Source organism: Desarmillaria tabescens (assembly GCF_030435595.1).
Source record: "Desarmillaria tabescens strain CCBAS 213 chromosome Unknown EV420scaffold_14, whole genome shotgun sequence".
NCBI lineage: Eukaryota > Fungi > Basidiomycota > Agaricomycetes > Agaricales > Physalacriaceae > Desarmillaria > Desarmillaria tabescens.
The window spans coordinates 682,336-704,142 of record NW_026848313.1 but is presented as its reverse complement, the minus strand read 5'-3'; the positions used below and the strand labels follow the sequence as shown (position 1 = coordinate 704,142).

At 49.0% G+C, this 21,807-nt stretch overlaps 11 protein-coding genes across 11 annotated transcripts; 7 read left to right on the top strand and 4 right to left on the bottom strand.

Annotated features, from left to right (window-relative positions):
- Positions 1–198: 198 nt before the first annotated feature.
- Positions 199–1,510, bottom strand: EV420DRAFT_1620257 (uncharacterized protein; the record flags this gene model as incomplete). The annotated part of the gene is made up of 5 exons (XM_060475555.1): positions 199–285; positions 334–420; positions 468–890; positions 937–1,172; positions 1,195–1,510. The coding sequence occupies 5 exons, from the start codon at positions 1,508–1,510 to the stop codon at positions 199–201; spliced, it is 1,149 nt and encodes a 382-aa protein (XP_060331933.1).
- Positions 1,511–1,655: 145 nt separating this feature from the next.
- Positions 1,656–3,508, top strand: EV420DRAFT_1537465 (uncharacterized protein). The gene is made up of 4 exons (XM_060472945.1): positions 1,656–1,778; positions 1,825–2,424; positions 2,480–2,552; positions 2,946–3,508. Exons 2-4 carry the CDS (start codon positions 1,832–1,834, stop codon positions 3,243–3,245), a joined length of 966 nt encoding a protein of 321 aa, XP_060331932.1. The 5' UTR covers positions 1,656–1,778; positions 1,825–1,831; the 3' UTR covers positions 3,246–3,508.
- On the top strand, positions 3,509–5,100 carry EV420DRAFT_1763415 (uncharacterized protein; the record flags this gene model as incomplete). The annotated part of the gene is made up of 4 exons (XM_060480741.1): positions 3,509–4,506; positions 4,559–4,839; positions 4,893–4,966; positions 5,016–5,100. Exons 1-4 carry the CDS (start codon positions 3,627–3,629, stop codon positions 5,098–5,100), a joined length of 1,320 nt encoding a protein of 439 aa, XP_060331931.1. The 5' UTR covers positions 3,509–3,626.
- On the bottom strand, positions 5,061–6,099 carry EV420DRAFT_1537460 (GrpE-domain-containing protein). The gene is made up of 2 exons (XM_060472944.1): positions 5,772–6,099; positions 5,061–5,721 (listed from the first exon to the last, which is right to left on the bottom strand). Exons 1-2 carry the CDS (start codon positions 6,042–6,044, stop codon positions 5,203–5,205), a joined length of 792 nt encoding a protein of 263 aa, XP_060331930.1. The 5' UTR covers positions 6,045–6,099; the 3' UTR covers positions 5,061–5,202.
- A 40-nt stretch (positions 6,100–6,139) lies between these two features.
- EV420DRAFT_1537456 (formate--tetrahydrofolate ligase-domain-containing protein) lies at positions 6,140–10,213 on the top strand. Its single transcript, XM_060472943.1, has 14 exons — positions 6,140–6,468; positions 6,527–6,865; positions 6,918–7,155; positions 7,206–7,317; positions 7,363–7,501; positions 7,533–7,757; positions 7,808–8,017; positions 8,141–8,198; positions 8,247–8,711; positions 8,761–9,179; positions 9,232–9,536; positions 9,584–9,646; positions 9,706–9,810; positions 9,865–10,213. Exons 1-14 carry the CDS (start codon positions 6,302–6,304, stop codon positions 9,918–9,920), a joined length of 2,901 nt encoding a protein of 966 aa, XP_060331929.1. The 5' UTR covers positions 6,140–6,301; the 3' UTR covers positions 9,921–10,213.
- On the top strand, positions 10,192–12,322 carry EV420DRAFT_1675521 (NAD-P-binding protein). Its single transcript, XM_060479144.1, has 9 exons — positions 10,192–10,612; positions 10,671–10,704; positions 10,755–10,944; positions 10,991–11,006; positions 11,065–11,096; positions 11,150–11,174; positions 11,237–11,327; positions 11,379–11,487; positions 11,546–12,322. Exons 1-9 carry the CDS (start codon positions 10,467–10,469, stop codon positions 11,914–11,916), a joined length of 1,014 nt encoding a protein of 337 aa, XP_060331928.1. The 5' UTR covers positions 10,192–10,466; the 3' UTR covers positions 11,917–12,322.
- Positions 12,323–12,353: 31 nt separating this feature from the next.
- On the bottom strand, positions 12,354–13,685 carry EV420DRAFT_1641923 (fructose-1,6-bisphosphatase; the record flags this gene model as incomplete). The annotated part of the gene is made up of 7 exons (XM_060477300.1): positions 12,354–12,503; positions 12,556–12,828; positions 12,881–12,980; positions 13,032–13,105; positions 13,159–13,414; positions 13,462–13,590; positions 13,639–13,685. The coding sequence occupies 7 exons, from the start codon at positions 13,683–13,685 to the stop codon at positions 12,354–12,356; spliced, it is 1,029 nt and encodes a 342-aa protein (XP_060331927.1).
- Positions 13,686–13,983: 298 nt separating this feature from the next.
- Positions 13,984–15,943, bottom strand: EV420DRAFT_1620243 (uncharacterized protein; the record flags this gene model as incomplete). The annotated part of the gene is made up of 4 exons (XM_060475554.1): positions 13,984–14,446; positions 14,506–14,747; positions 14,809–15,199; positions 15,246–15,943. The coding sequence occupies 4 exons, from the start codon at positions 15,941–15,943 to the stop codon at positions 13,984–13,986; spliced, it is 1,794 nt and encodes a 597-aa protein (XP_060331926.1).
- Positions 15,944–16,227: 284 nt separating this feature from the next.
- EV420DRAFT_1641921 (uncharacterized protein) lies at positions 16,228–17,221 on the top strand (the record flags this gene model as incomplete). The annotated part of the gene is made up of 4 exons (XM_060477299.1): positions 16,228–16,339; positions 16,399–16,473; positions 16,523–16,548; positions 16,598–17,221. The coding sequence occupies 4 exons, from the start codon at positions 16,228–16,230 to the stop codon at positions 17,219–17,221; spliced, it is 837 nt and encodes a 278-aa protein (XP_060331925.1).
- A 166-nt stretch (positions 17,222–17,387) lies between these two features.
- EV420DRAFT_286138 (peptide N-acetyl-beta-D-glucosaminyl asparaginase amidase A-domain-containing protein) lies at positions 17,388–20,129 on the top strand. Its single transcript, XM_060481538.1, has 14 exons — positions 17,388–17,722; positions 17,776–17,802; positions 17,858–17,878; positions 17,931–18,049; positions 18,111–18,269; positions 18,338–18,468; positions 18,519–18,599; positions 18,653–18,816; positions 18,866–18,946; positions 18,999–19,341; positions 19,404–19,481; positions 19,535–19,580; positions 19,641–19,730; positions 19,785–20,129. Exons 1-14 carry the CDS (start codon positions 17,553–17,555, stop codon positions 20,027–20,029), a joined length of 1,755 nt encoding a protein of 584 aa, XP_060331924.1. The 5' UTR covers positions 17,388–17,552; the 3' UTR covers positions 20,030–20,129.
- A 1-nt stretch (position 20,130) lies between these two features.
- Positions 20,131–21,780, top strand: EV420DRAFT_286139 (uncharacterized protein). Its single transcript, XM_060481539.1, has 4 exons — positions 20,131–20,188; positions 20,237–21,091; positions 21,139–21,243; positions 21,297–21,780. Exons 1-4 carry the CDS (start codon positions 20,177–20,179, stop codon positions 21,492–21,494), a joined length of 1,170 nt encoding a protein of 389 aa, XP_060331923.1. The 5' UTR covers positions 20,131–20,176; the 3' UTR covers positions 21,495–21,780.
- The last annotated feature ends 27 nt before the right edge of the window (positions 21,781–21,807 follow it).

Genomic DNA, 21,807 nt, shown 5'->3' with positions numbered 1-21,807 from the left:
CCATGCCATGGGAAGACATGCCCACTTGTCTGCTATCATTTCTATGGCTTATCGGGGACTGGTTACGGACCTGTGGATTCCTCCGAGAGAAACCATTGATACCTATAAGTCTGATCAAAAAATGTCGTAAATGCGTACAATGCTTGTGTGAGATATACGATATGCTTGCGATATAAACACCACTCCATCTATCCACTCCTAGTCCTCCCATGCATCGACAACCTCCGACTGATGAGTCATGACAGCTACATCCTTGCGGATAGGATTGACTCGTGGATACACAAACTACATAGACTTCAGTAACAGATAGCGAAATAGTAGGCATCGACTTACTCCTTCATTATATTCGTGCATCACCTCAGCGGCGATGATTTCCTTGTCCTTCACAAGAGTCTTGTATGACGTAGTCATTGTATTTAACTGATATAGAGTTAGAATGGCACTGGTAGCGATATTAAGACTTTTACCTGAAGTCCCACGACACCCATGATAAGAAGCATGATCATCCAATTCGAAGAGCCCGTCGCACACCACAGTAATGCGTGCGCAGGAGAATAGATGCAAAATAACAGCGTCTCCAGGTCTCCAGGATACCACATATCAATTTGTTGTACTCTGGACATACGCTTGGATGGAGTTGATTTTGGTGATCCAATCCCTAACAAAAAACGCCAGAATGCTAGAAAGGCTGCCCAAGCACCGGACTGGAATCGCGATAAAAGGGATGGTGGTTCTAGGGGCTCAAAATCCAGCTCTGCGGAGACATATTTGGCATTTGGGGAGGAGACAGGATCCGGCTGTTGGTGCAAGTGATAGAGGCGAATACGAGTGAAGAGGAAAATGGAATTTGCCAACGATCCGGCAATAAGGAGCAAAGTCAGTGGAACGGTCTGATGGAAAAGTCAGTGTTGGAAAAGTAAGTGCCGAACCGCATACCCAGTCGAACCACGACATGCCCTCGTCTTCGCGATACATATCCTCCCATCCTAAATCAGAGTCTGGCACTTGCCGGACTTGGCTGACGCGTACACAGAGGTGGCACAGATGACAGAGTCCTCCGATAATTGACGCTGATGTCCTTGGTGCTGGTAAAGGGACATTGTGGGGGAAGAGTGCGATCTCAAATGCAATTTGCGAAGGAAGAGATGTTATTCTGCGAAAAATGAGATATACTCAAGTAACTAGAAAAGAGACACCACTTTTCGTATAAGCTCTTTCTGCGTACAACTGCTCTTCGAGGCGTACCCAAGACACTAGGCCGAGGTTTCTTGAATTTATTTTGCTGAGGGGTCGAGTAAGGAGCCGGTCGTCGCGAACGCGCGGCCTCCCAGTCAAAGGGTATAGACGATGAGATTGACGGCGTCGACGCGGGCGAATGGTGGATTCCAATGGACACACGAGCTTTGCGGGGCGTCGCAGGCAACGATGCAGGAGACTCTGTCGACGACGTCCCAGCACTACGAGGGGAGTTTGGGTTGCCCTGTGCGGCTAGCCGCCTTCGAAAATCCATGGATACGATGGTAATTGTTCACTGGCAAACAAGGAAGACAATGAAACAGCTTTGTATGGAAACACGTGCTGACCACGTGTCAGCATCACGTGATGTTGGTTTGGTTTGGGGGGTCGAAAAGGGAATTAAATTTCATCGCCCATCAAGAGTCCCCTTGCTCTCCTTCTTCCACCACGAAGCGTCACCCTTCTTCCCGCCCGCCCCCAACCTCCACCACGTCTATCCTACGAACCCAAACCACATCCTTGTCGCCCAGCTCGTCAGTTAGGTTCGTATTTCTTCCCTTTTCCTGGCTCTTTTCTCATTTTTGCTAGCGTCAGGATGGCCCAGCCTTCATCTTCTCATCATGGCGAACGTCACCACCGTGAACGCTCGTCATCTCATCATCATCACCGAACAATCTCATCTACCACTCTTCTTCTTGTTCTCTCTCTTGTCTTGGCTGTCCTTGCGGTAATGCTATCGATGCCCAGCAGCCAGAGTTCTTCAAATCCAGCTGACCCAACGTCAACCGGTATCCTCAACTATCTTTCACCCAAGCGATCGCAACAGCTCGTGGCCCGGGAGGCTGCTGTTACTCTGCGAGAGGCAGAGGTTGCCCGTAGAGAAGCTGAGCTTCTTGCCGGCGCTCCAGGCGGTATCGTTCCATCCCCATCTCCCATCCTATGCCCTCCCTGCGCTCAGGCAACAACCGTGGAGACAGTTGTGGCTCCCGTCCAAACTGTTATCAAGGAGGTTGTCAGAGAAGATGCTTTGACACCTCCAGGTTGGACAAGTCCTCGTATCGATGAGATCTTGGATCGGGAACTCAAGGTTGCGGAGCGGGAGAGGGATATTAGCAGGAGAGAGGAAAGCCTCAACCGGCGCGAGCACGATGCTTCTCGTCGTGAGAGTTGGATTATGGAACAACTTATGTAGGTTACCTATCACCAGTGAAACTGTTTACCCAGTTCTGATTTTATCTTACAGCGCGCTTGGCAACGACGAACCTGCGGTAGAGGAGGAATACGTGTACGAGCCTTCGGGAAGGCGTAAAGCCAAGGTACCGCCGCCCCTCCCGCGCCGCTCCGAGCTTTGAGACGAAGGAGGATCGACATTTTTTGCTTTATATATAGTCCGTATAAGTCCCATCTGTACCCCATCATCCCTCCTTCGTCCGGGCTTGGGGGACTAACGGTGTTTCATTCTCATTTGTCCCCCTCGTCCTTTTCTTTGGCATGGCCAGGTCGGACCGTCCTGTGGTATTCACTGGGCGCGTCTTGCGAAAGATCATTAGATCGTGTCTTTCGATCACATCGCGTTCACCACCACGTGATGTGTTCGCTGTTTTGGTTCCGAATCCGTATGGGGGGCCGTACAGTTCCGTGACCTGGCCATCGTCACATTTAGTGTCTGTCTCAATACAATTACTGACTGTTTTTTTTGTTTCTTCTAGTATCAAGAACTTCCTCCTCTTATCGTTTCCGAAACCCAATATGAAACCGAAACCATGGTTGTTACCCAAACCCAGACCGTTACCGTTCCACCGCCTGCCAATACCCGTTTCGCCGCTTCTCCAGCTCCTCAGCGAGCTGAATCTTCCACTGGTTCTGCTCCTCGTACCACTGCTGTCGAAGTGATCACAGAGGAGGTGGAGATAGAAGAAGAGGAGGAAGATGAAGAACCTACCACTGTCAGAGTTGTTCGTCCGAGACCCACACGAAAAGTTCCTGGGCGATGGTTTGGCGGGTGGTAAATGTTTAGTTTTGGTTAACGTCTTTTCTGTTTCTTGTGTTTATTCTCTTGCTTGCTTGTTCCTTGTTTCTCTTATTCACCCATCAAATTCTCTTTTTGTCGTGCTCTTGTTTCTTTTTCAAACACTTATGAAGTAGAGACGGACAGCGTTTTACGACTAACGTTACGAACTATGATTTACCGATAGTTAGTGTAGATTAGTTAGGATACTTACGATACGACTTGGAGAAAATACATGGGTCACTGTTCATACCTTATTTGGGGCCTTTGCGCAACATACATCAACATAAAATTCTTGCTTCCCGCCTGGCACCAGGACTCGTGTAGATGCGCTAAATTCCTACTTTTCACTATATTCTGTGAAGGGCATTGTATTGGGCATATGCCAAATTTACGGCTTCTCCGATTTTTTGCATTGTCCAAAATATCTGGACGGCGTTGGCAGAGCACTAATGCTCTGAAATCAGAATATCTCGATATCCTTGGGGAGCGCTATGCGACAGACGACATAACAAATGTTACACCAGCCATTTTGTCTAGAATCCCACTGCGCCTTCACAGCCAACCTAACCATCCACTGAGCACCTTGCGCTCCCTCATCGAGTCGCATTTTCCGGACTATGCTCATTTGTCTTCTCTGTCGCCTTTGGTCACCCCCTTCAAGAATTTCGACGAACTCTCTTTCCCGAAGGACCATCCAGGGAGGGCTGTGACCGATAGTTACTACATAAATAGAGGGTTAATGTTGCGGACACACACCTCAGCGCACGAAGTTGAAGTCTTTGCACAGGGGAAGACACAGTGGCTGTTGACGGCAGACGTGTACCGCCGCGACGAAATAGACGGGTCGCATTACCCTGTATTCCACCAGATGGAGGGCGCGCGCATCTGGTCCGCTGACGCGTCCGGCATGAAGGAGGTCGAGCACGACAATGAACGCCTTTCCAGCCATCTGACCCGGTCAAACATTGTCATTGAGGATGTACCCCATCTTTCCCCTGCGAATCCGGCCCAACCAGTGCACGATCCTCGTTATTCTGAGCTGGTCGCGAAAAATTTGAAGCTGTCACTGAATAGCATGATTTTGCATCTTTTCGGTGGTGTTGGCGGTGCGACGAAAGAAAACCCGTTACGAGTGCGTTGGATCGAGACGTATTTCCCCTTCACGAGTCCTAGCTTTGAGGTTGAAGTATTCTTTGGAGGCAAATGGTTGGAAATTTTAGGGTGTGGTGTGGTGCGACAGGCCACTTTGGATACTGCTAGTACGTGTTCCAAGTGTCGTCTCACTGTATCTACTGCTCATTGTCTTATCAGACGTTCCTCATAAGATTGGTTGGGCTTTTGGACTGGGTCTAGAGCGAATCGCGATGGTCCTCTATTCGATTCCTGACATCCGTCTGTTCTGGTCCACCGATACTCGGTTTTTGTCCCAATTCAAGCAGGGAGAAATCAGTCAATTCAAGCCCTACTCCAAGTACCCTTCTTGCTTCAAGGATGTTAGTTTCTGGACCACCCAAGATGTCAGCGTCCATGAAAATGACTTCTGCGATCTGGTTCGCGACGTCGCAGGGGATCTAGTGGAAGATGTAAAGAAGGCGAGGACTTGTATCTGAAAAAAGCTAACCATCGAGACTGATCACCGAACTAGATTGACTCGTTTGTTCACCCAAAAACGAATCGGACGAGCCTGTGTTATAGAATAAACTATCGGTCTATGGATCGGTAAGCCTTGACTTCGGTGCATACAGTGTATACTCTGACACTCCTGCAGCTCCCTGTCGAATGAAGAAGCAAATGTAGTACAACAGGAGGTGGTCTCTCGACTGAGGGAGCAGTTCAGAGTAGAGATTCGTTGATTAGCAGGTACTAACTACACTATGTTCTAGCATCCTGGGTACATCATAATAAAATAACCTCGCCATTCCCCGACATAAGGATCAAAGGCGTAACCCCATGGATCATGACATCTCCTGTGCCACTCCAACCTGTGCTGCTCTAAGAACACGGTCCTTAATGGTGTATCCATTTTTTTGGCAATCAATGACTGTCCCAGCCTCCTTCCCTGGTATTGGAGCTTGGTAAAGTGCCTCATGACGATTAGGATCGAACGCATCGCCAGTAGGATCAAAAGGTTTGACGTGGTATTTGAAGAGCGTCTGGAGAAGCTGACGCTGGGTCAATTCGACGCCAGTGTAGAGCTCGCGAAGGTGAGCTTCGGGAGGTTTTGTTGAAGCAGATGCTTCAGGTGAAGGATGTAATGAAGGAGCAGATGACTCGTCGGAGACAGGCTTGTCTTCGGTTGTTGGCGGTTCGATAAGAGACGCAGGCACCGATTTCAATGCCAGTGTCAGTACATCGACTGTCTCGAGCAAGTCAGAGGCAAAGCGGGTAATAGCGAAGTCCCGTGTCTGCTCCTTTTCTCGAGCAGCATTTCGCTGGAAGTTTAGAAAGTCTGCTTGTAGATACCGCAGCCGTCCCTGGACTCGTTCGTCAGCTTCAGCGCTGGCCAAGACAACCGGGAACATACGGTCAAGTCAACGACTTCTTCCTCCTTCGCCTTTAGTTTTGCAAGCTCCTCTGCACACTGGAGCTTTTCAGCGGGTGCTGCTTCTCCCTCCTTCACCTCCTCCTTCACCTCTTCAGCTGCCTCTGGCTTTGCTTCTGCGTTATTGACATCGGAATAATGACGCCGCCCGCGAAATGTCGAAGAGGGATGTCTGAAAGCGGCAGAACGTGCAAGGGTTCTGGACGACAGCGAAGCCGTACAGGAACGAAAGAGCTGAAGGGAATACAAGCTCATCGTCGTTGAGCTGGTGGCCGACCGGGATTGGGTAATTTTTGTGGGACGATCGTGGGAATTTCCGGATCCTGCAGGCAACGAATTTTTAATTTTTCATCGATTTTTTTCTTCCGTTTGATATCTACCATCTTCGCTCTTTCGAGTCAGTCCACAAAAAACCAGAAATTTCGTGGTTTTCTTGGATTTTAACTAATCTAACGGTCTTTCCTCTGTCTCACGTATGCTCCCTTCTGTCATCCTATAGCCCAACTGCCGATATGCTCCCCAAAGTTCGGCATTTACGGCTATTTCACCAAATCAATGCAAATAACACGGCTCTCCGAAAGGGGTACATCGCGCGCAATTATCCGTATCTAGCTTTTCGTCTTCCTCGTCGTACGATGGCTAGTTCTACAACCAAAATCGACGGTACAGCCATTGCCAAGTGCGCTATTGCAACGCTGCTTGCTGTCGTTCTATCGGGCTCACTCTTCTTTCTACAGATCTGTTCGCGATGGAGTAGCAGCCCGCATCAAGTCGAAGCAAGAGACATTCCCGCGATTTCAGCCTCAGCTGGCCATCATTCAGGCCGGCCAACGTCCGGACTCGTCAACATATGTCCGGATGAAGGCGAAGGCTGCAGAGGAAGTTGGCATTAAGTTCAAGCATGTTGCACTTCCTGCTGAGGCTACCGTCGACGAGGTTGTGGAGGCCATTAAGCGTCTTAATGATGACGAAAGCGTTAGCGGTGTTCTGGTGCAACTTCCTTTAGGCGAACATGTCACCCCCGAGGGCGAAAGACTAGTGACTGAGGCAGTCAGCCCCGAAAAGGATGTAGACGGGTGCGTGGTCACTTAAACTGTGTTCATACGTGATTTTTGAACATCATCATAGATTCCACGCGTACAATATTGGCCACCTTTCATCTCGGGCTTCCGATCCTATCTTCGCCCCTGGCACACCTTCTGCGGTCATCCGACTTCTGGAAACCACCGGTGTCTCGATATCTGGTGCTCATGCTGTTGTACTTGGTCGTAGTGATATCGTGGGCAGTCCTGTGGCCTCGATGCTCAGACACAAAGATGCGACGGTTACCCAGTGTCACAGCCGGACAAAGGATATCGAATCAATTGTATGTGTGCATCTTTATACTCTGTTGTCGATGCCTGAGCGTTACCGAAGATCAAAACCGCCGATATCCTCGTAGCTGCCATCGGTAAACCAGAATTTGTTAAAGGGTCTTGGATCAAGCCTGGCGCCGTCGTTATTGACGTTGGTATCAATTATGTTCCTGGTGAGTTCGAAATGTATTGCATTATTCGTACTAACAAGGTGTCAGATGCCACCAAGAAGTCCGGTCAGCGTCTTGTCGGGGATGTGGAATACTCAACCGCATTTGGGGTTGCCTCATTTATCACACCGGTACCAGGCGGTGTTGGCCCTATGACCGTCGCGATGCTTATGGAAAACACTTTGAAGTCAGCCGAACGGCTAGTGGCAAAAGTCCAGGGATAGGAAAGTGAAACCATTGAAGCTCAATATTCTTGAGAAAGTTCCCAGTGACATCGAAATTGCCATGGCACAGACACCAAAACCTGTTGCCGAACTCGCCAAGGAATTGGGACTGCTTCCGGATGAAGTGGAAAGTTATGGCAAGTACAAAGCTAAAATTGAACTTAGCGTTCTGGATCGCCTAGCTTATCGTAAGGATGGAAAATATATTGTAATCTCTGGGTATGTCTGGCTGTAATAGTGCAGTCACTAGCAGCTAATCTGCTGCATAGAATTACCCCTACACCGCTTGGAGAAGGCAAATCTACAACGACAATCGGTCTGGCACAGGCGTTGGGTGCCGAATTGGGGCGACCAGCGTTTGCATGTGTCCGTCAACCGAGTCAAGGACCTACCTTTGGAATTAAGGGCGGTGCTGCAGGTGGAGGTTACAGTCAAGTTATTCCCATGGACGAAGTAAACATCTCCTTCGCATTCCATGTGTATTTTTTCTCTGACCTGAGTTACAGTTCAACCTTCATCTGACCGGTGATATCCATGCTGTGACAGCGGCGAACAACTTACTCGGTATGTCTACCACTCCTTGCTTATACTTGAGCTAAAAGTAATTTAGCGGCTGCTCTCGACGCTCGCATATTCCATGAGGCCACACAATCAGACAAGGTTTGCACATAAATATCGGAAGAGAAAGGCGGCTCAAGTCTATTTAAGGCCCTTTTCAGCCGTCTGGTTCCTACGAAGAAGGGTAAACGCGAATTTGCGCCCTTAATGCTCAAGCGTCTGAAAAAGTTGGGCATCGATAAGACCGATCCGAACTCTTTGACACCCGAAGAAATCACCCGCTTTGCTCGTCTTGATGTCGATTTGGATACAATCACATGGAACCGGGTCCTCGACACTAATGACCGCTTTTTGCGGAAGATCACGATTGGCCAGAATTTCACTGAACAGGGACATGAGCGCGTCACTGGGTTTGATATTGCCGTGGCAAGTGAATGCATGGCTGTCCTGGCGCTTACTACTGGTCTTGAAGATATGAAGGAACGTCTTGGAGCGATGGTGGTCGCCACAAGTAAACAAGGGGATGCTATCACCGCCGACGACATTGGTGTTTCAGGCGCTCTTGCTGTTCTTCTCAAGGATGCTATCAAGCCCAACTTGATGCAGACTCTACAGGTCTTAATCTCAAATCGTTTTCAAGCTACTTTATTTATCATATTCTTAGGGAACCCCGGTTTTCGTCCATGCGGGACCTTTTGCTAACATCGCTCATGGCAACTCTTCCATTCTTGCTGATCGTGTCGCTCTCAAGCTCGCGGGCACCGAGGAAGGTGATTCCTTTGATCGCGTCGGCTATGTCCTCACCGAGGGTGGCTTCGGGGCTGATATGGGGATGGAGAAATTCTGCAACATCAAGTGCAGAGTCAGCGGCCTTACTCCTGATGCTACTGTCATTGTTGCGACCACTCGCGCCTTGAAAATGCATGGCGGCGGACCTGACGTGACCCCTGGAAAGCCTCTCCACGAGACATATACCAAGGAGGACCCTGTTACGTTAAAGGAAGGATGCAAGAACTTGGTTAAACACATCCAAAACTCCAAGAAATTCGGAATCAAGGTCTTGGTCGCTATCAATCAGTTTGCGTGAGTGGCATGTCTATCGTGCTCGAGGACGTTATTAAATCTAGACATCTAGATCCGACACGCCGGCAGAGCTTGCTCTTGTTCGCGATGAGGCTCTTGCCGGAGGTGCAGATGCTGCTGTTGTGAGCAACCATTGGGCTGAAGGTGGCGCTGGTGCTCGCGCTTTAGCCGAAGCTGTGATCACCACCTGTGAAGGTCCCTCGCAATTCAGATATCTCTACGATTTGGATTTGCCGATCGCTGAAAAGATTTCCATCATATCCAAGGAAATCTATGGCGCGGATGGTATTGAACTCAGTGAACTCGCTCAGAAGCAAATAGATACCTATACCCGTCAAGGCTATCAAGGCCTTCCTAGTGAGTTTCAACCATTGGCGTATGGCAGCGTCCTTAACCCTTTCCAGTCTGCATGGCCAAGACCCAGTACTCGTTCTCCCATGATCCTAAACTCAAGGGAGTGCCAACAGGTGTGTTCTCTTACTTTCCTTTGTCTTCGTCGTCTCAAGAACACACGTTATCTTTACAGGCTTTACGATTCCTATTCGGTCAGTACGGCTGTCGGCTGGTGCTGGTTTCTTGTACCCTATCCTCGGAGACATGCAAACTATGCCTGGCCTTGGAACACGTCCAGGTGAGCAAAATTTTCTCTGAGCGATGGATGAATTGCCAATGGAACCATATACAGGATTCTGGGAAGTCGGTTTAGACCCCGAGTCCGGTAGAGTTGTGGGTTTGTTCTAATCTTTCTAGGTCTTTATGGCCGAGGAGAAGACCACTCGCATGAGCTGCTCTCAACAAGCAACAAGTCTATGTGTATCTTCATCAGATAGCATAGAGGCCGCCTGTAAAGCCGTCTCAACACGGATTACTCTACTCAACGTAGAGATGAAGAGCACTTATATTATTTGTGTCCGTGGTATTAGATCTGGGCTTGCACGTAGAGGTAGACATAATATCTAGTTTGCGGAAGGTAGAAGTGATGTGGTGTGTAGATGAAGAAGGAAATTGTTGTACCTTTATTCCCTACCCATTGGCGTTTGCCGTGATCATTCACTCCGTCTCTTCCATTAGCGCGCGCCTAAGTATGGCTCTGGGAAATGATTCGTATGCAGACATAGTTTTTTAAGGATTGCAATAACTGACTCTGGGACCTGTCTGTTCACCGACGAAATTATCTACGCGATCTCTGCGCTCGAGCAACAAAGAGGCGACGGCTGGATGATCCGAGACGCCCATTGATCATCATGAAAAGATTTGTTGAATCACTGTTTTCTCCTCACGCCCATCATGTTCGATAACTTGAAGAATTTCGCAGGGATGTTATATTTTCTACTCGCAGTCTTCAAGTGGGATAGATATCGTAGCACTACATTCGATCCCTCAAAGGATCTGCCTGACCTGGACGGCAAGGTTGCAATCGTAACGGGTGGCAAGTACGTAATATGAGGCAGTCCATAGAATCCTTAAAACTGACCTCGGCTGGTCGTCCAGCACAGGAATCGGGTTCAGCACCGTGAAGCACCTGGTATACCTATCTGTCTTCCTCGAGCTGAAGCCTGTTAAGAAAGCGTATAGGCGCGCCGTGGAGCAAAGGTCTACATCGCTGGGCGAAATCCTACCAAGGTGGCCGACGCCATAGAGCGCCTCAAGGCTGAGGGCATAACGGGAAAAGTGGAATATCTTCACTTAGACCTGCTGGATCCACACAGTGCTTCAGAGGCAGTAAAAGGCTTCCTAGCTCTGGAGGAACGCCTGGATATTCTCGGTGGGTCTATTGTCCTTTCGGTTGCTGTCTTCTAATAGCAGTGCAGTTAACAATGCTGCTCTGTATGTATTTTATATCCGTTCGATGTCACTTCGAATAGTAATTCAATATTTCACCCAGTTTGATCCAAGATCCGGTCGAATACCACTACGGTGTGTGCCATTACTCATTTTTGCGGTATAATCCTACTGAGCTGGTATCGTAGGCGTTGCCGACCATATGCTCACAAAGTGTGTGTTCTTTTGCACCCGAAGTTCGCACTGCTAATTTACTTACTTGCCTTCCCTTAAAGTCACATCGGTCACTTTATATTCACGACAGGTCTTCTCCCTGTCATGAAGTCTACAGCTGAAGGAAAAACATGCAGTGGCCGGATTGTCGTCGTTCGTGTTTTTCTTCTTTTCATCAGATCGATTCATTTTATCTTACAACAGCTTTCTTCCGGTGGCCATTTGTACGCGTCGGAGACTACGAGGTTTAGGAGTATCGATGATCTCAACAATGAATATACAGATCATCCAGCACCCTACTACGGTCGATACTGTGGGTAATTTTTCCCCCTGCTCAATGAGCTGAATTTTGAGTGAAACACATACTGCAGGCGCAGGAAAACTCGCCAATGTCCTCTTCGCCAAAGAACTTCAGCGACGCCTCGAAGCTGATGGAGCCAACATCACTGTGATGTCTTTGCATCCTGGGAACGTTAATACCTTTTCCTACGTGTCGCCCTTTCCACGAGTAACAGAGTGGTTGATGCGTATGCTGTTCATGCACCCCGACATTGGTGCATACACCTCCGTATTCGCTGCTGCTTCGCCGGTAATCGACGCTGATCCGCGATATAAAGGAGGGTATTTGGAGCCTGTTGCACAACTCGGCGAAGCCTCGAAGACAGCTTGTGACCCCGAGGTGGCAAAGGAGTTGTGGCAGACGAGTGAGAAAATTGTGGAAGGGATACTTTTCCCCTCTTAAATTATGGTCGTTCGGAGTCGTGTTCCCTAAAGGATTCAAAGTTGATTCTTGGGAAACAGTATCTTAAGTGGCATTCTCGTTTCTTCCACGTTATCATTTGATTTATTTAATGATATGTAAAATTCTATCTCTGCAATCGTGAAGCATGCGAGCTGTTCGTCATCACTCATGGGTCCTTGGTCGGCGTCTATACGGCACATCGTCGGATCCGATTGCGCCATAAGTACCCGGGTGCGCTTCTGTATCTTTATTGCACACGCGACTGTTGTATATAAATGCGACCGGTTTCATCTCATCATGACATCCGTCGAAGATCATGGGAGTAAAGTAGCTGCGAAGTCCGAAACTTTGGCTTTTCACACAGTGCAACCTTAGAATTTATCTTCCCAGTAATGCTGCACAAATATGATAATATGCTATTACCTCTCCTATTATATCTATGATTCGGTTAACGATGGATCTTGATAGAACTTCATCAAGTCTTGAACATCGTCCCTGCTTCCCAGGAAAACTGAGCATCTTTGGTGGATCCCAGTAGGAACAATATCAAGGATACGCTGAGTACCAGTTGTAGCGATACCTCCGGCCTTGAACAAACAAGATAAGCACGAAACAAAGGAAGACTTGGATGTTACATACCTGCTCAGTCAAAAAGGCCATGGGGAATGCCTCGTAGAGTAACCTGAGTTTACCACTCTTGCTCTTCTTATCGTCGGGGTATCCAAAAATACCACCGTACAAGAAGGTGCGGTGAACATCAGCAACCATAGAACCGATGTACCGAGCGCTATACGGAGCTTTAGGGGGTGCGGGGTATTTAATCGATTTCAGGTAGGCATTGACAGGAGGATGGAAATACATGGCGTTCCCTTCGTTGAAGGAGTAAATCTTCCCGCGATGGGGGATCTGGATCTATAATTTCACGGGTAAGTACCAGGATGAAATTTAATTAAACGGGGCGCACGTCAGGGTGGGTGAGAATGAACTCTCCCAGGGAAGCATCCAACGTATATCCATTGACGCCCTGTCCGGTCGACAAAACAAGATTGGCAGATGATCCGTACCTAGGGAACGGTATGAGAGACATATTACCGGGGGGGGAACACACGACATACATGGTATAGCCCGCCGCAACCATTTCACTGCCTGGTCTCAGGACATCCTGTATGCTAGCGGAGCCCTCTGTTCCCTATCATCAGGGGTCAGTAGTGCTCTAGGAGACAAATAGTAAATAACACGCACCACTTTGTATATCCCGAAGATAGTTCCAATGTTCACACCAGCATCAATGTTGCTGCTACCGTCAAGAGGGTCAAATACGACACAGTATCTGCCGCGGTTCTTTTCCTCGATGATGATGGCGTCTTCCAGCTCCTCCGACACCAGGACGGCAGTCTTGCCGGAAGCTCGGAGAGCATTAACCATAATATCGTTGGAGAGGACATCAAGCTTTTTCTGATCCTCGCCTTGAACGTTGGTCTCTCCCGCAAGACCGACCCTAAACGGGTTCGTAAGAGACAGATAAGACGGACGGCAACGACGTACAGGTTAATGAGCCGGGCCTTTCGAACATTGGTAGCAATGAATTTCGAGGTGACCTGGATGGCGGTCAGTAACAAAGTGAGGTCGCCGGTCGCCGCTGGCCCTAGGCGCATCTGATCATTGAGGACATGGCTGCGAAAAGTGTGAGCGACGTCGAGCAAGGGGCCAAGGAAAACGTACCGGGTGAGAGTAATGAGATCAGTGCTGGGGGGCTCCTCGTTGGACATGACGGCGACAGAGAATACAGAGGCAGTCGTTAATATACGTGCGGATGGAATCGGGCAATGGTGGGACGTAGATTATCCGTTTCCTGTCAAGTTGCTTTAAATAGGAGAAGGGGACCAAATGCATTGATATCACGTGCCATCCCCACACGGAGCTAACCGGGGAACCGACACTTCGACTCTCCGTCTCCAGCCAAGACGGCTCCAGCTGCTCCTGATCATTCCATTACCGTTACTATATACTACATAAATATGTTACAGTAATAATGTGTTCCATATACGTGCCTATATTCCCACCTTACTACCTTTTCCTCTTCTCTCCTGTTGCGACAGTATCCTTGCCCCGTCGCGTTCGCAGAGGTGCCGGGAACGCGTCGCTGTCGTCATCTTCCCTATCTGTGCTATCCTCCAATGCAGTCCGGTCTTCCCCATCGCCCAATCCCCTGATCCCACTCGTATTGGGCCCGATTGTATCACGTCGTTCTAGTTCATCACCAGAATCATCTTCCAGCTCGTCTTCCTCTTCTTCCTCTTCTTCATAACCACGAGACTGAGCTTGCGCAATGGCAGCTGCTATTTCGGCACTGATACTTGCGACTCGTACTTCCAGCGCCTCCTCGGGTCCTGTTTGTGGCGGAGGGGCGGCCAAGGCGGCACCGCCAGCATGAAACAGGGCAGATATCGTGCGTACTGATTCTGCGAGTGCTTGATCGTCATCACTGCTGTCTTCCACCCTTCGTCTCTTCGACTTAAAGTTGTACTTCCTGCAACAGGGTCGTGTATTAGTCTAGGAACGGCTCTATCATGTTATAGGTGTACGTACACGTTGGGATCTGGCGTCCAATTTGGATCATGAGTACGCATATGCTGGTTTAGAGTCGTTCGCCGCGTAAATGTTTTCTCGCAGTTGGGATCTTCGCATTTGTATGGGCGCTTGCCAGTATGAGTTCTCCGATGGCGGGCTAGGCTACTCGAATCGCTAAAGGTCTTGCCGCAGGCCGGATATTCACAGCAGTGCGGTTTTTCTCCAGTGTGCACCCGAGAATGGACATGTAAAGCTGAACGCTGTCAGAATGTTTCGACTTATCAGCACAACACGACAGCGGAACAATTCAGGGCCACATGCCTGAATGAATGTTTTGCCACAGTTGGTATAGTCGCAAACGAATGGTCGTTCCCCAGTATGTATCCGTGTATGCCTAGCAAGGTCACTACGCCGTGTGAAGGATTTATTGCAGTTTTCATGGTCGCAAGGATACATGTGATTGGGCCCTTTCTCTTTTTCAGTCTTCTTGCCCTTCTTATTGCTGCCATTAGATAATGTGACAGCAGAGGTGGATGCAACAGGTTGCGAGACGACGGTTCGATTCACCTGCGTTAGAACGGGCGGGGGAGTTGGAGGGCGAGGCTGAGGATCCGTTGTGGGTCGGGCATGTGAGACGACAGGCGATGAATCAGGCGAAGACGGACCGTGAGCATTGCGATGTTCGATTTCGGGGATCGTATTGACCCGATAGCTGCGTCAGTATATCATTTATGTCAGTAAATTCGCCAGATAAAGACGTCGGGGGATCATTGTCAGGTCGAGAAGGAGGGATAGGGTGGCTAGGCCTGTCAGCGTCACTGTCGCTATGGCCATCGGAATAGAGATAGTCGGTGTCTGGTGGCTGGCTACCGCGTTCCCCCCGCCTGGAGGATTTATGAGGACTCTCGGAGGACTCCCCGGCAGTCAGCGAATGAAAGGCAGGTGCTGTTCGTGTGTTCTTCTGTCCCTTCTCAGCCAATGCGGCAGCTCGCTGTCGAGCGAATTCTGGATCTTTCGCAGCCAGTTCCTGAGCTGCACGTTCATTCTCCGCGGCTTGAGCATGTGCTGCGTTTAGAACAGCTGCTAATCCGCTGAGATCTATGCTAGCCAAGCCAGTGAGATTGTCATTCCCACCGTCACCTTCTCCATCTCGAGATTGTCCCAGGTTGGCTTGATGTTGCTGAGCGGCAGCACTGAGCAAAGCCGCGGATGCAGCAGAAGCATTCTGGTTGAGCAAAGTGGCAATTTCGCGCTCGAGTATTTCGACGGAGAAGGGCTCAGAGGAGGCAGAAATAGGTAAGTGGCTACTGGGCTTCTGCAGAGGCGACAAGATGGCATTTGGCGTGCTGTCCTGGGTCTGGTCATTGTTATCGGAATTTGTGGCAGCGTCGTCGTCGTCGATGGTATGGTCGTGCACGACGTCGGATAAATCAAGTGCAGGTTCCTCATGGTCCATCCTGGTTCAAATCGCGGCCGTGAAGTCGAGTCTGACAAGAAAGAAAGCTGGTCAGCAAAGAAAAGCGAGCAATGAAGGCTTTTCAACTGAAGGATACCTTTAGAATGTCCCGGACCAACGAACGGGGTGGGGTGATGGTGGATAAGGCAGAGCCTTGAGTCTTGTTGGCCTAGTGGTTGAAGGAAGAATCTGGGTTCCGAATACGCATGCCACGTGCTCGCAGCTGCCGCTGAATTTCATTTTACCTCAATTCGTCACTTACATCTTCCACTCCTACCACCACCATGTCGACACTCCAGGCGTACGTCCCAAATACCAGAGAACAATTGAAACCGAAACGACATCATGGTTATGCTGTATTCCTCTTTATCATGGGAACATTGTTTCCACCGTTGGGTACGTCGTCAAATTTGTTTGTCACTCGTTTCATAGTCTGATGTTATTCTCTATCACAGCCGTTGCAGCGAGGTTTGGGTTCGGAGGAGACTTTTGGCTGAATTTACTGTTGACCATCTGCGGATACATTCCAGGTATGTCAACCAAGGCTATGTGGAGTAACATGGTAGTAACTGCGACTAGGCCATGGCCACAACTTCTACATACAGGTTGGTTTATTGCATCTCGCTCAACTATTGTGTCTCATTACCGTCACAGAACATCAGAAATAACAAGAACCACCGTCGGACACCAAAATGGGCTCAGCGATACGGTCTTGTGGATACCTCCGAGATCCGTCGTAAGGAGCGCAAGTCCCAGTGGGCAGCCCGTTACAATGATCGTCTACCGGAGTCAACCTTAGAGGGGCAGCCGTACGAGGAGGGCCAGGAGGCCGGATCAAGTATAGACCTACCCTCGGAAGGGCAAAGGCAAGCCAATGGAGATCTTTGGCGGCCGGAGGACGAGAGCTATTACGGTGCCGGACGAGGTGCTAACTCGAGTACAGCCTCCAGCGGGCGATGGCACTATCCTGCCAACTTTGAGGACACCGCTGTCTCCACATCTTCCTCGAAACGAAGCAAGAAGAAGAAAGAGAAGAAGGATCGGTGGGCGAGGACAGAAGATGCCTATTCTGTATCGGAGGAACGACAACGAAAGAAATCCAAGAAAAAGAAGGCGAAATCGTCTACCGCTCCTGAAGGTAGCGTGTATTCGCAAGATGGCTCTACTGAGTTTCCTGAGGACGCAGAAGGAGGTTTGTATGGCGAGAGGGGAACGGAGATAGAGGACCCTGAGCAGAAAAAGAAAACAACAGATGATGTATTCAATCATGAGTTTTGAACGTCATGCACCCTGGGGACGGTACGGTTATCATGCTTGATACCACATGGTTATTGATAGAATCTTAGTGGATTGACTTCTTATTTATTGGGTTACCCGCAGAGACTCGTGTCTTCATTTCGGATTAATACCAGCCATTTTGCACAACCATTTTGTGCACGCTTACATGACGATACCTGCAGTATAACTGGTAGCACTGTGAGATTCTTTATCTCCCGGCTGATCTTAGGTTGTTCTCGTACCGCATGGACCGGAGGCCTTCTCCATCCATTTACGCCAATATATTCCGTATATTTCTGACGGCGGAACACGGTCCTGAGAAGGTTTTTAAATGAGCTATGATCTCTCTAGGTGTTCTCTCAGAGCGTCCACCATGATCTTCTCGTTGCTTCTCGTATCCCTGACAGCCGTCACTCGCGCTGCCGTTCTCGTGGATTTCCAGGTTGCTCAGCCGGCCATTGTACCCTCTAATGTGAAGCAATGCACAGTTCAAGTGCTTCAGTAAGTCAGCTGTTTGTTATCTTCTAGACTGGTCTTTCATATGGCGCATTCAGACGTGATTTTGCATTTTCTTTCGGCGAGTTAGTGACTTTACCGCCTTACGTATGCATGAGGCTTGACGACAGTAACTTCAAGCTCTGAAATTGTGGAGCTAGTGTATGTGTTTTGTTGGATGATGTGCCAGCTCAGTTGCTGATGAAGTGCACAGGCCACCCACGGACTGTGGGCCTGTTGGGTCTTGGTCGGCTATAACTCTGAATCTGACAGTAACTTCCAATGGAACTCAGTTCGACCGACTTGGCATTTTTACGTTTCAAAATATTGAAAGTGAGGCGCACGCCGCAGTCTGATGTGGCGCTTGCATGACTGACCGTTGGTTGCCATATAGTTTGGAGGACGTCTACGCCAGAACCCACTCGAGGCGATGGAATCATTTGGACTTACATCAAGGATGTTTCGCACTACATGCCGCTATTTGAGATGACTGGCACTTTCATCTTTCAGTTAGATAATCTCATTCAGCCGGGCTTGGATGGTATATATTCATGTAAGTTGGCTTAATCCGTCTGGGTTGGACAACCTGTCATTGGTGTTAACTCCACCCTTGTTTAATAGCTGTGGTCCACGCGACATATTATGCCTCCTCGAATGAGCACCCCCCGGCTGAGAAAGCTGACTTAATCGTACCGCTCTCTACCCTAGCTAACGACACTGGGAATGACGCTTCAGTACCACCTGGCTTCTCGGTACGCCGCTCAGATGGGCCTCCATGAATTCATTTTGATGATTAGAATAGTTGAACGTTACTCTCCCTACCAATACCGTGGAGATATATGCAGAGCTCTTTGCGTCCGGTAATGCCCAAGAGGAATTCTGGGTGATGATTTTGTTTTATTCGCCTGGCCATCAGCGTATCTGACACGTACGCAGTACACCAATGCCGCCAACGATTTCATCTCCGATCTTCCTGATGGCACCACTTTTGGCCAAGGGCCTTTCCGTGAAGTTCGTTTGCTTATCGATGGACAGGTAGCCGGTGTCGCATTCCCATATCCTGTCATCTTTACCGGCGGTATCATACCGTCGTTCTGGAGGTGAGTGCATCTACTCTCCAAGCTATTTTGTCATCGAGTGAGTCCTCAGACCAATTACTTCATACGGCGCCTTGGATCTTCCCACTTATTTCCTTGATGTAACTCCATTTGCCCCCTTGCTCTCAGATGGGTAGGTCTATCTCTTGCTGTGGTAAAACAATAAATTGACTCTGAGGGGCCAGTAATCCTCACGACTTTACCATCGACGTTCCCTCTGCGGAAGCAGACCATACTACGAACCAGAATTGGTTTGTTTCTGGGCTGCTGCAGGTCATTACGGATTCCTCACCGAAGCCCACTACTGGAAAGATTACAAAATATGCTGTCGAGCCATTCGCAGTGGCGTCGGCTAAGGGGAGTGTATCTGAGTCAGGATTTGACGTCGAAATAACCGTTGAGGCAATGCGGAGTGTGCATATCGAGGCCGACGTTATCAGTGGGAGCGGAAAAACTACGCATGTTGTTTGGACTCAGGATATGAGTTACTCGAATCTACAAATTTACACAAACGAGGCTTTGACCCAGGTGAGTATGATCATCAATTCTAATTGCCTTGCTCATTCCACCTGAAATTCCGACGGTTATAGTCAATAAAACAAACAGCTACGGGAGACATACGTTCCACCCATAATGGTGTTTCTGTTGTTACCGATTCATTCTCCTATGTATGTAGAGACAACACATTTTCCGTGATGTTTGTGCTCATGTCGTTGAACAGCCTCTTGAGCTCAATATGACTTTTCTGACATCTTCATTTACGAACTGTAGGTGTCAACGGCCATCCCTTCGTCTTTCTACTGATGTGTACCCCCCCCCCCCCCCAGGGACTTCTGAGGTCGACCACTCATACGATCGCACAGTACAAGCAAGCCCCTTGGTGTTAGGGACCACGATTCACAATCATCAGATAACTAGTACGCCCTCAATACTCGTTTTGTGATCGTAACTCATGCCTCTCTGTACCGTAGCCGGCTTTTTCCAAATAGCTTCGACTGGAAATACTGGCAATGGGACGAACAACAATACCTTTACCTATCAGGACACTGCCGGGAACACGTATCAGAGAATCGTTAATGCGGCGCTCAATAATATCACTTTTGACGAACAAAGTGGTAGTCTTGCACCAGCTTCCACTCCAGCGGTCGTAGCTCAAGCGTTGCAAGCTAACGATAGAATGTTTGCTCCGGCGCGCTTGCCGGGGAATAATGCATGAAGAGAAGTAGTAGTCAGATATTTATTTATGTACGGGAACAAATGAAGAATGAGTTGATCAAAGTTGATCCATTTTTTATAAATCGGCTTTATCGGCCCGTATCCATTTAATAAGTCAACCTCGTGTCCCAACCTAACGAAAGCTATCATGTCTGCGGAGGTGCGATTTCTAGAACCTGTTACCTTTTCTTTCACTGTATTCTTGTAGCTATCGCCGCCCAAGGCCAAGCGTAGAGGCACAAAACGACCGAATGTAGCTTTCTCTGACGACGACAACGATACGAACGATGGCGCTCGGGACTATCCTCATTCCCCCAAGAGGGCCCGTATACACAGTACTGAACCGGATACTGCGACCGACCATCACTTACCACAACACTCTCCAGAGTCTTCGCCTAACGTCGGTCGGTCAGATGTAGCTGCAACGAAGAAGTCTAGGAAAAGGAAACCTAGTGCCCGGTTCGTCGACGAGGATGATGACTACGATGTCAATATCGAGGATGATGATGATGAGCTCCTCAAAACAGCCTCGGCCATCCCAGATGGTTTTGATGATGACGAAGAGTTCATTGACGATGATGAGGATGCGCCCGTGAGAGGGAGTAAGAAAGGGAAGACGAAGGGTGCAAAAGCAGCTGGGAAGGGCAAAGGCAAGACGAAAGCAAAGTCAGAGGTGAAAGAGGTCAAGATGAAGGACGAACGAAAAATTATCCCGAAACCGATACCGTCCGCTGCTCAACCTCCTTCCTCAAAACGGCCCAAGGTCCCAGGCACTGGCGATGCACCTGGCGGAGGTGATAGCGCCACCACTCAGCTCATGAAGGACGATCACCCTACACAGGCGCCGAAGAAGAAACTTCCTACGATTAAGAAGAACAAGGAACTTGGAGCTGCTGGGCCTTCCACCCCATCGGTAGCGAAGTCTACGTCCTCAGCACCGACAGCCCCCAAGGACGAATTTTCTTTGACCAATACTCTCACACCGGCTTCTAGAAAGCCGCCACTTGTGAGCGGGGGTGACTTGGATTTGAGCAATAGTTCAGTATATTCTTCCCTTTTCAAGGTGAGTGTCAGTTACCCTAGCCAGACTTTGTCGTAACTTTACTCTAGCCCACGGCTAACACGCCACGTACTGCCTCAAATCGCGATGCTGAAAGGCGGAAGGAGCTGAATAAACTGAGGGAGGAAGCTAGGGCGAAGCGTGAACTAGAAGCAGTGAGTTTTTATTACATGTCGGTTTTGCCTTTTCGGTTTTAAATAAGATACAGAATTATCACTTTGATTTACAAGGTGACATGGAGAAGATATTACGGTTTGAGGATCGGTTACGGTCTATCAGAAGCCCGACCGTCTATCCAAACGTACTAGGTGCTAAATGGAAAGAGCAGTGGGAACGGGACAAACGGCATCGCGTCCAGCCAACATCAAGGGACGTAGACGGTGGCCGCGAGGAAGGTGAAATGTGAAGGACATTCAAGAATGTTACTGCATTACGGCTTAATGCACTGATATTCCATAGAGCCTGCACATAGTCTGCGAGAGTTTGTCGTACACGACAGTGAACCAACTTGAAACCCATATCCAGGTGATTCATGGCCCTGGCAGGTAAGTAGATGCAGCAATTAGAATCTCGAGCATTGCGGGCATGTCTTCCTAAGTCCCGCAGTGCTGCCGTGCCTTAACTTTCACAAACAGCTTGGCGAGTTGATTACTAAAGCACTAGAAACCGACATGAGAAGGGACAATTCCTAGCCTGTATTTTTGACAAGGTGACAGAGG

Coding starts and splice junctions, on each gene's coding strand:
- EV420DRAFT_1537465 (XM_060472945.1), top strand. CDS start 1,832: ATGGCCCAGCCTTCATCTTCTCATCATGGCGAACGTCACCACCGTGAA. Junction 2,425..2,479: donor TGGATTATGGAACAACTTAT/GTAGGTTACCTA, acceptor TTTATCTTACAG/CGCGCTTGGCAACGACGAAC. Junction 2,553..2,945: donor CGGGAAGGCGTAAAGCCAAG/GTACCGCCGCCC, acceptor TGTTTCTTCTAG/TATCAAGAACTTCCTCCTCT.
- EV420DRAFT_1675521 (XM_060479144.1), top strand. CDS start 10,467: ATGTTCGATAACTTGAAGAATTTCGCAGGGATGTTATATTTTCTACTC. Junction 11,097..11,149: donor TCCGGTCGAATACCACTACG/GTGTGTGCCATT, acceptor CTGGTATCGTAG/GCGTTGCCGACCATATGCTC. Junction 11,175..11,236: donor GCCGACCATATGCTCACAAA/GTGTGTGTTCTT, acceptor CTTCCCTTAAAG/TCACATCGGTCACTTTATAT.
- EV420DRAFT_1537456 (XM_060472943.1), top strand. CDS start 6,302: ATGCTCCCCAAAGTTCGGCATTTACGGCTATTTCACCAAATCAATGCA. Junction 6,866..6,917: donor CCCGAAAAGGATGTAGACGG/GTGCGTGGTCAC, acceptor ACATCATCATAG/ATTCCACGCGTACAATATTG. Junction 7,758..7,807: donor AAATATATTGTAATCTCTGG/GTATGTCTGGCT, acceptor TCTGCTGCATAG/AATTACCCCTACACCGCTTG.
- EV420DRAFT_286139 (XM_060481539.1), top strand. Junction 21,092..21,138: donor TATATTCTTCCCTTTTCAAG/GTGAGTGTCAGT, acceptor ACTTTACTCTAG/CCCACGGCTAACACGCCACG. Junction 21,244..21,296: donor CGAAGCGTGAACTAGAAGCA/GTGAGTTTTTAT, acceptor AATAAGATACAG/AATTATCACTTTGATTTACA.
- EV420DRAFT_286138 (XM_060481538.1), top strand. CDS start 17,553: ATGAGCTATGATCTCTCTAGGTGTTCTCTCAGAGCGTCCACCATGATC. Junction 18,600..18,652: donor ATGCCCAAGAGGAATTCTGG/GTGATGATTTTG, acceptor ACACGTACGCAG/TACACCAATGCCGCCAACGA. Junction 19,482..19,534: donor TTACCGATTCATTCTCCTAT/GTATGTAGAGAC, acceptor GTCGTTGAACAG/CCTCTTGAGCTCAATATGAC.
- EV420DRAFT_1537460 (XM_060472944.1), bottom strand. CDS start 6,044: ATGAGCTTGTATTCCCTTCAGCTCTTTCGTTCCTGTACGGCTTCGCTG. Junction 5,722..5,771: donor AAGAAGTCGTTGACTTGACC/GTATGTTCCCGG, acceptor GAACGAGTCCAG/GGACGGCTGCGGTATCTACA.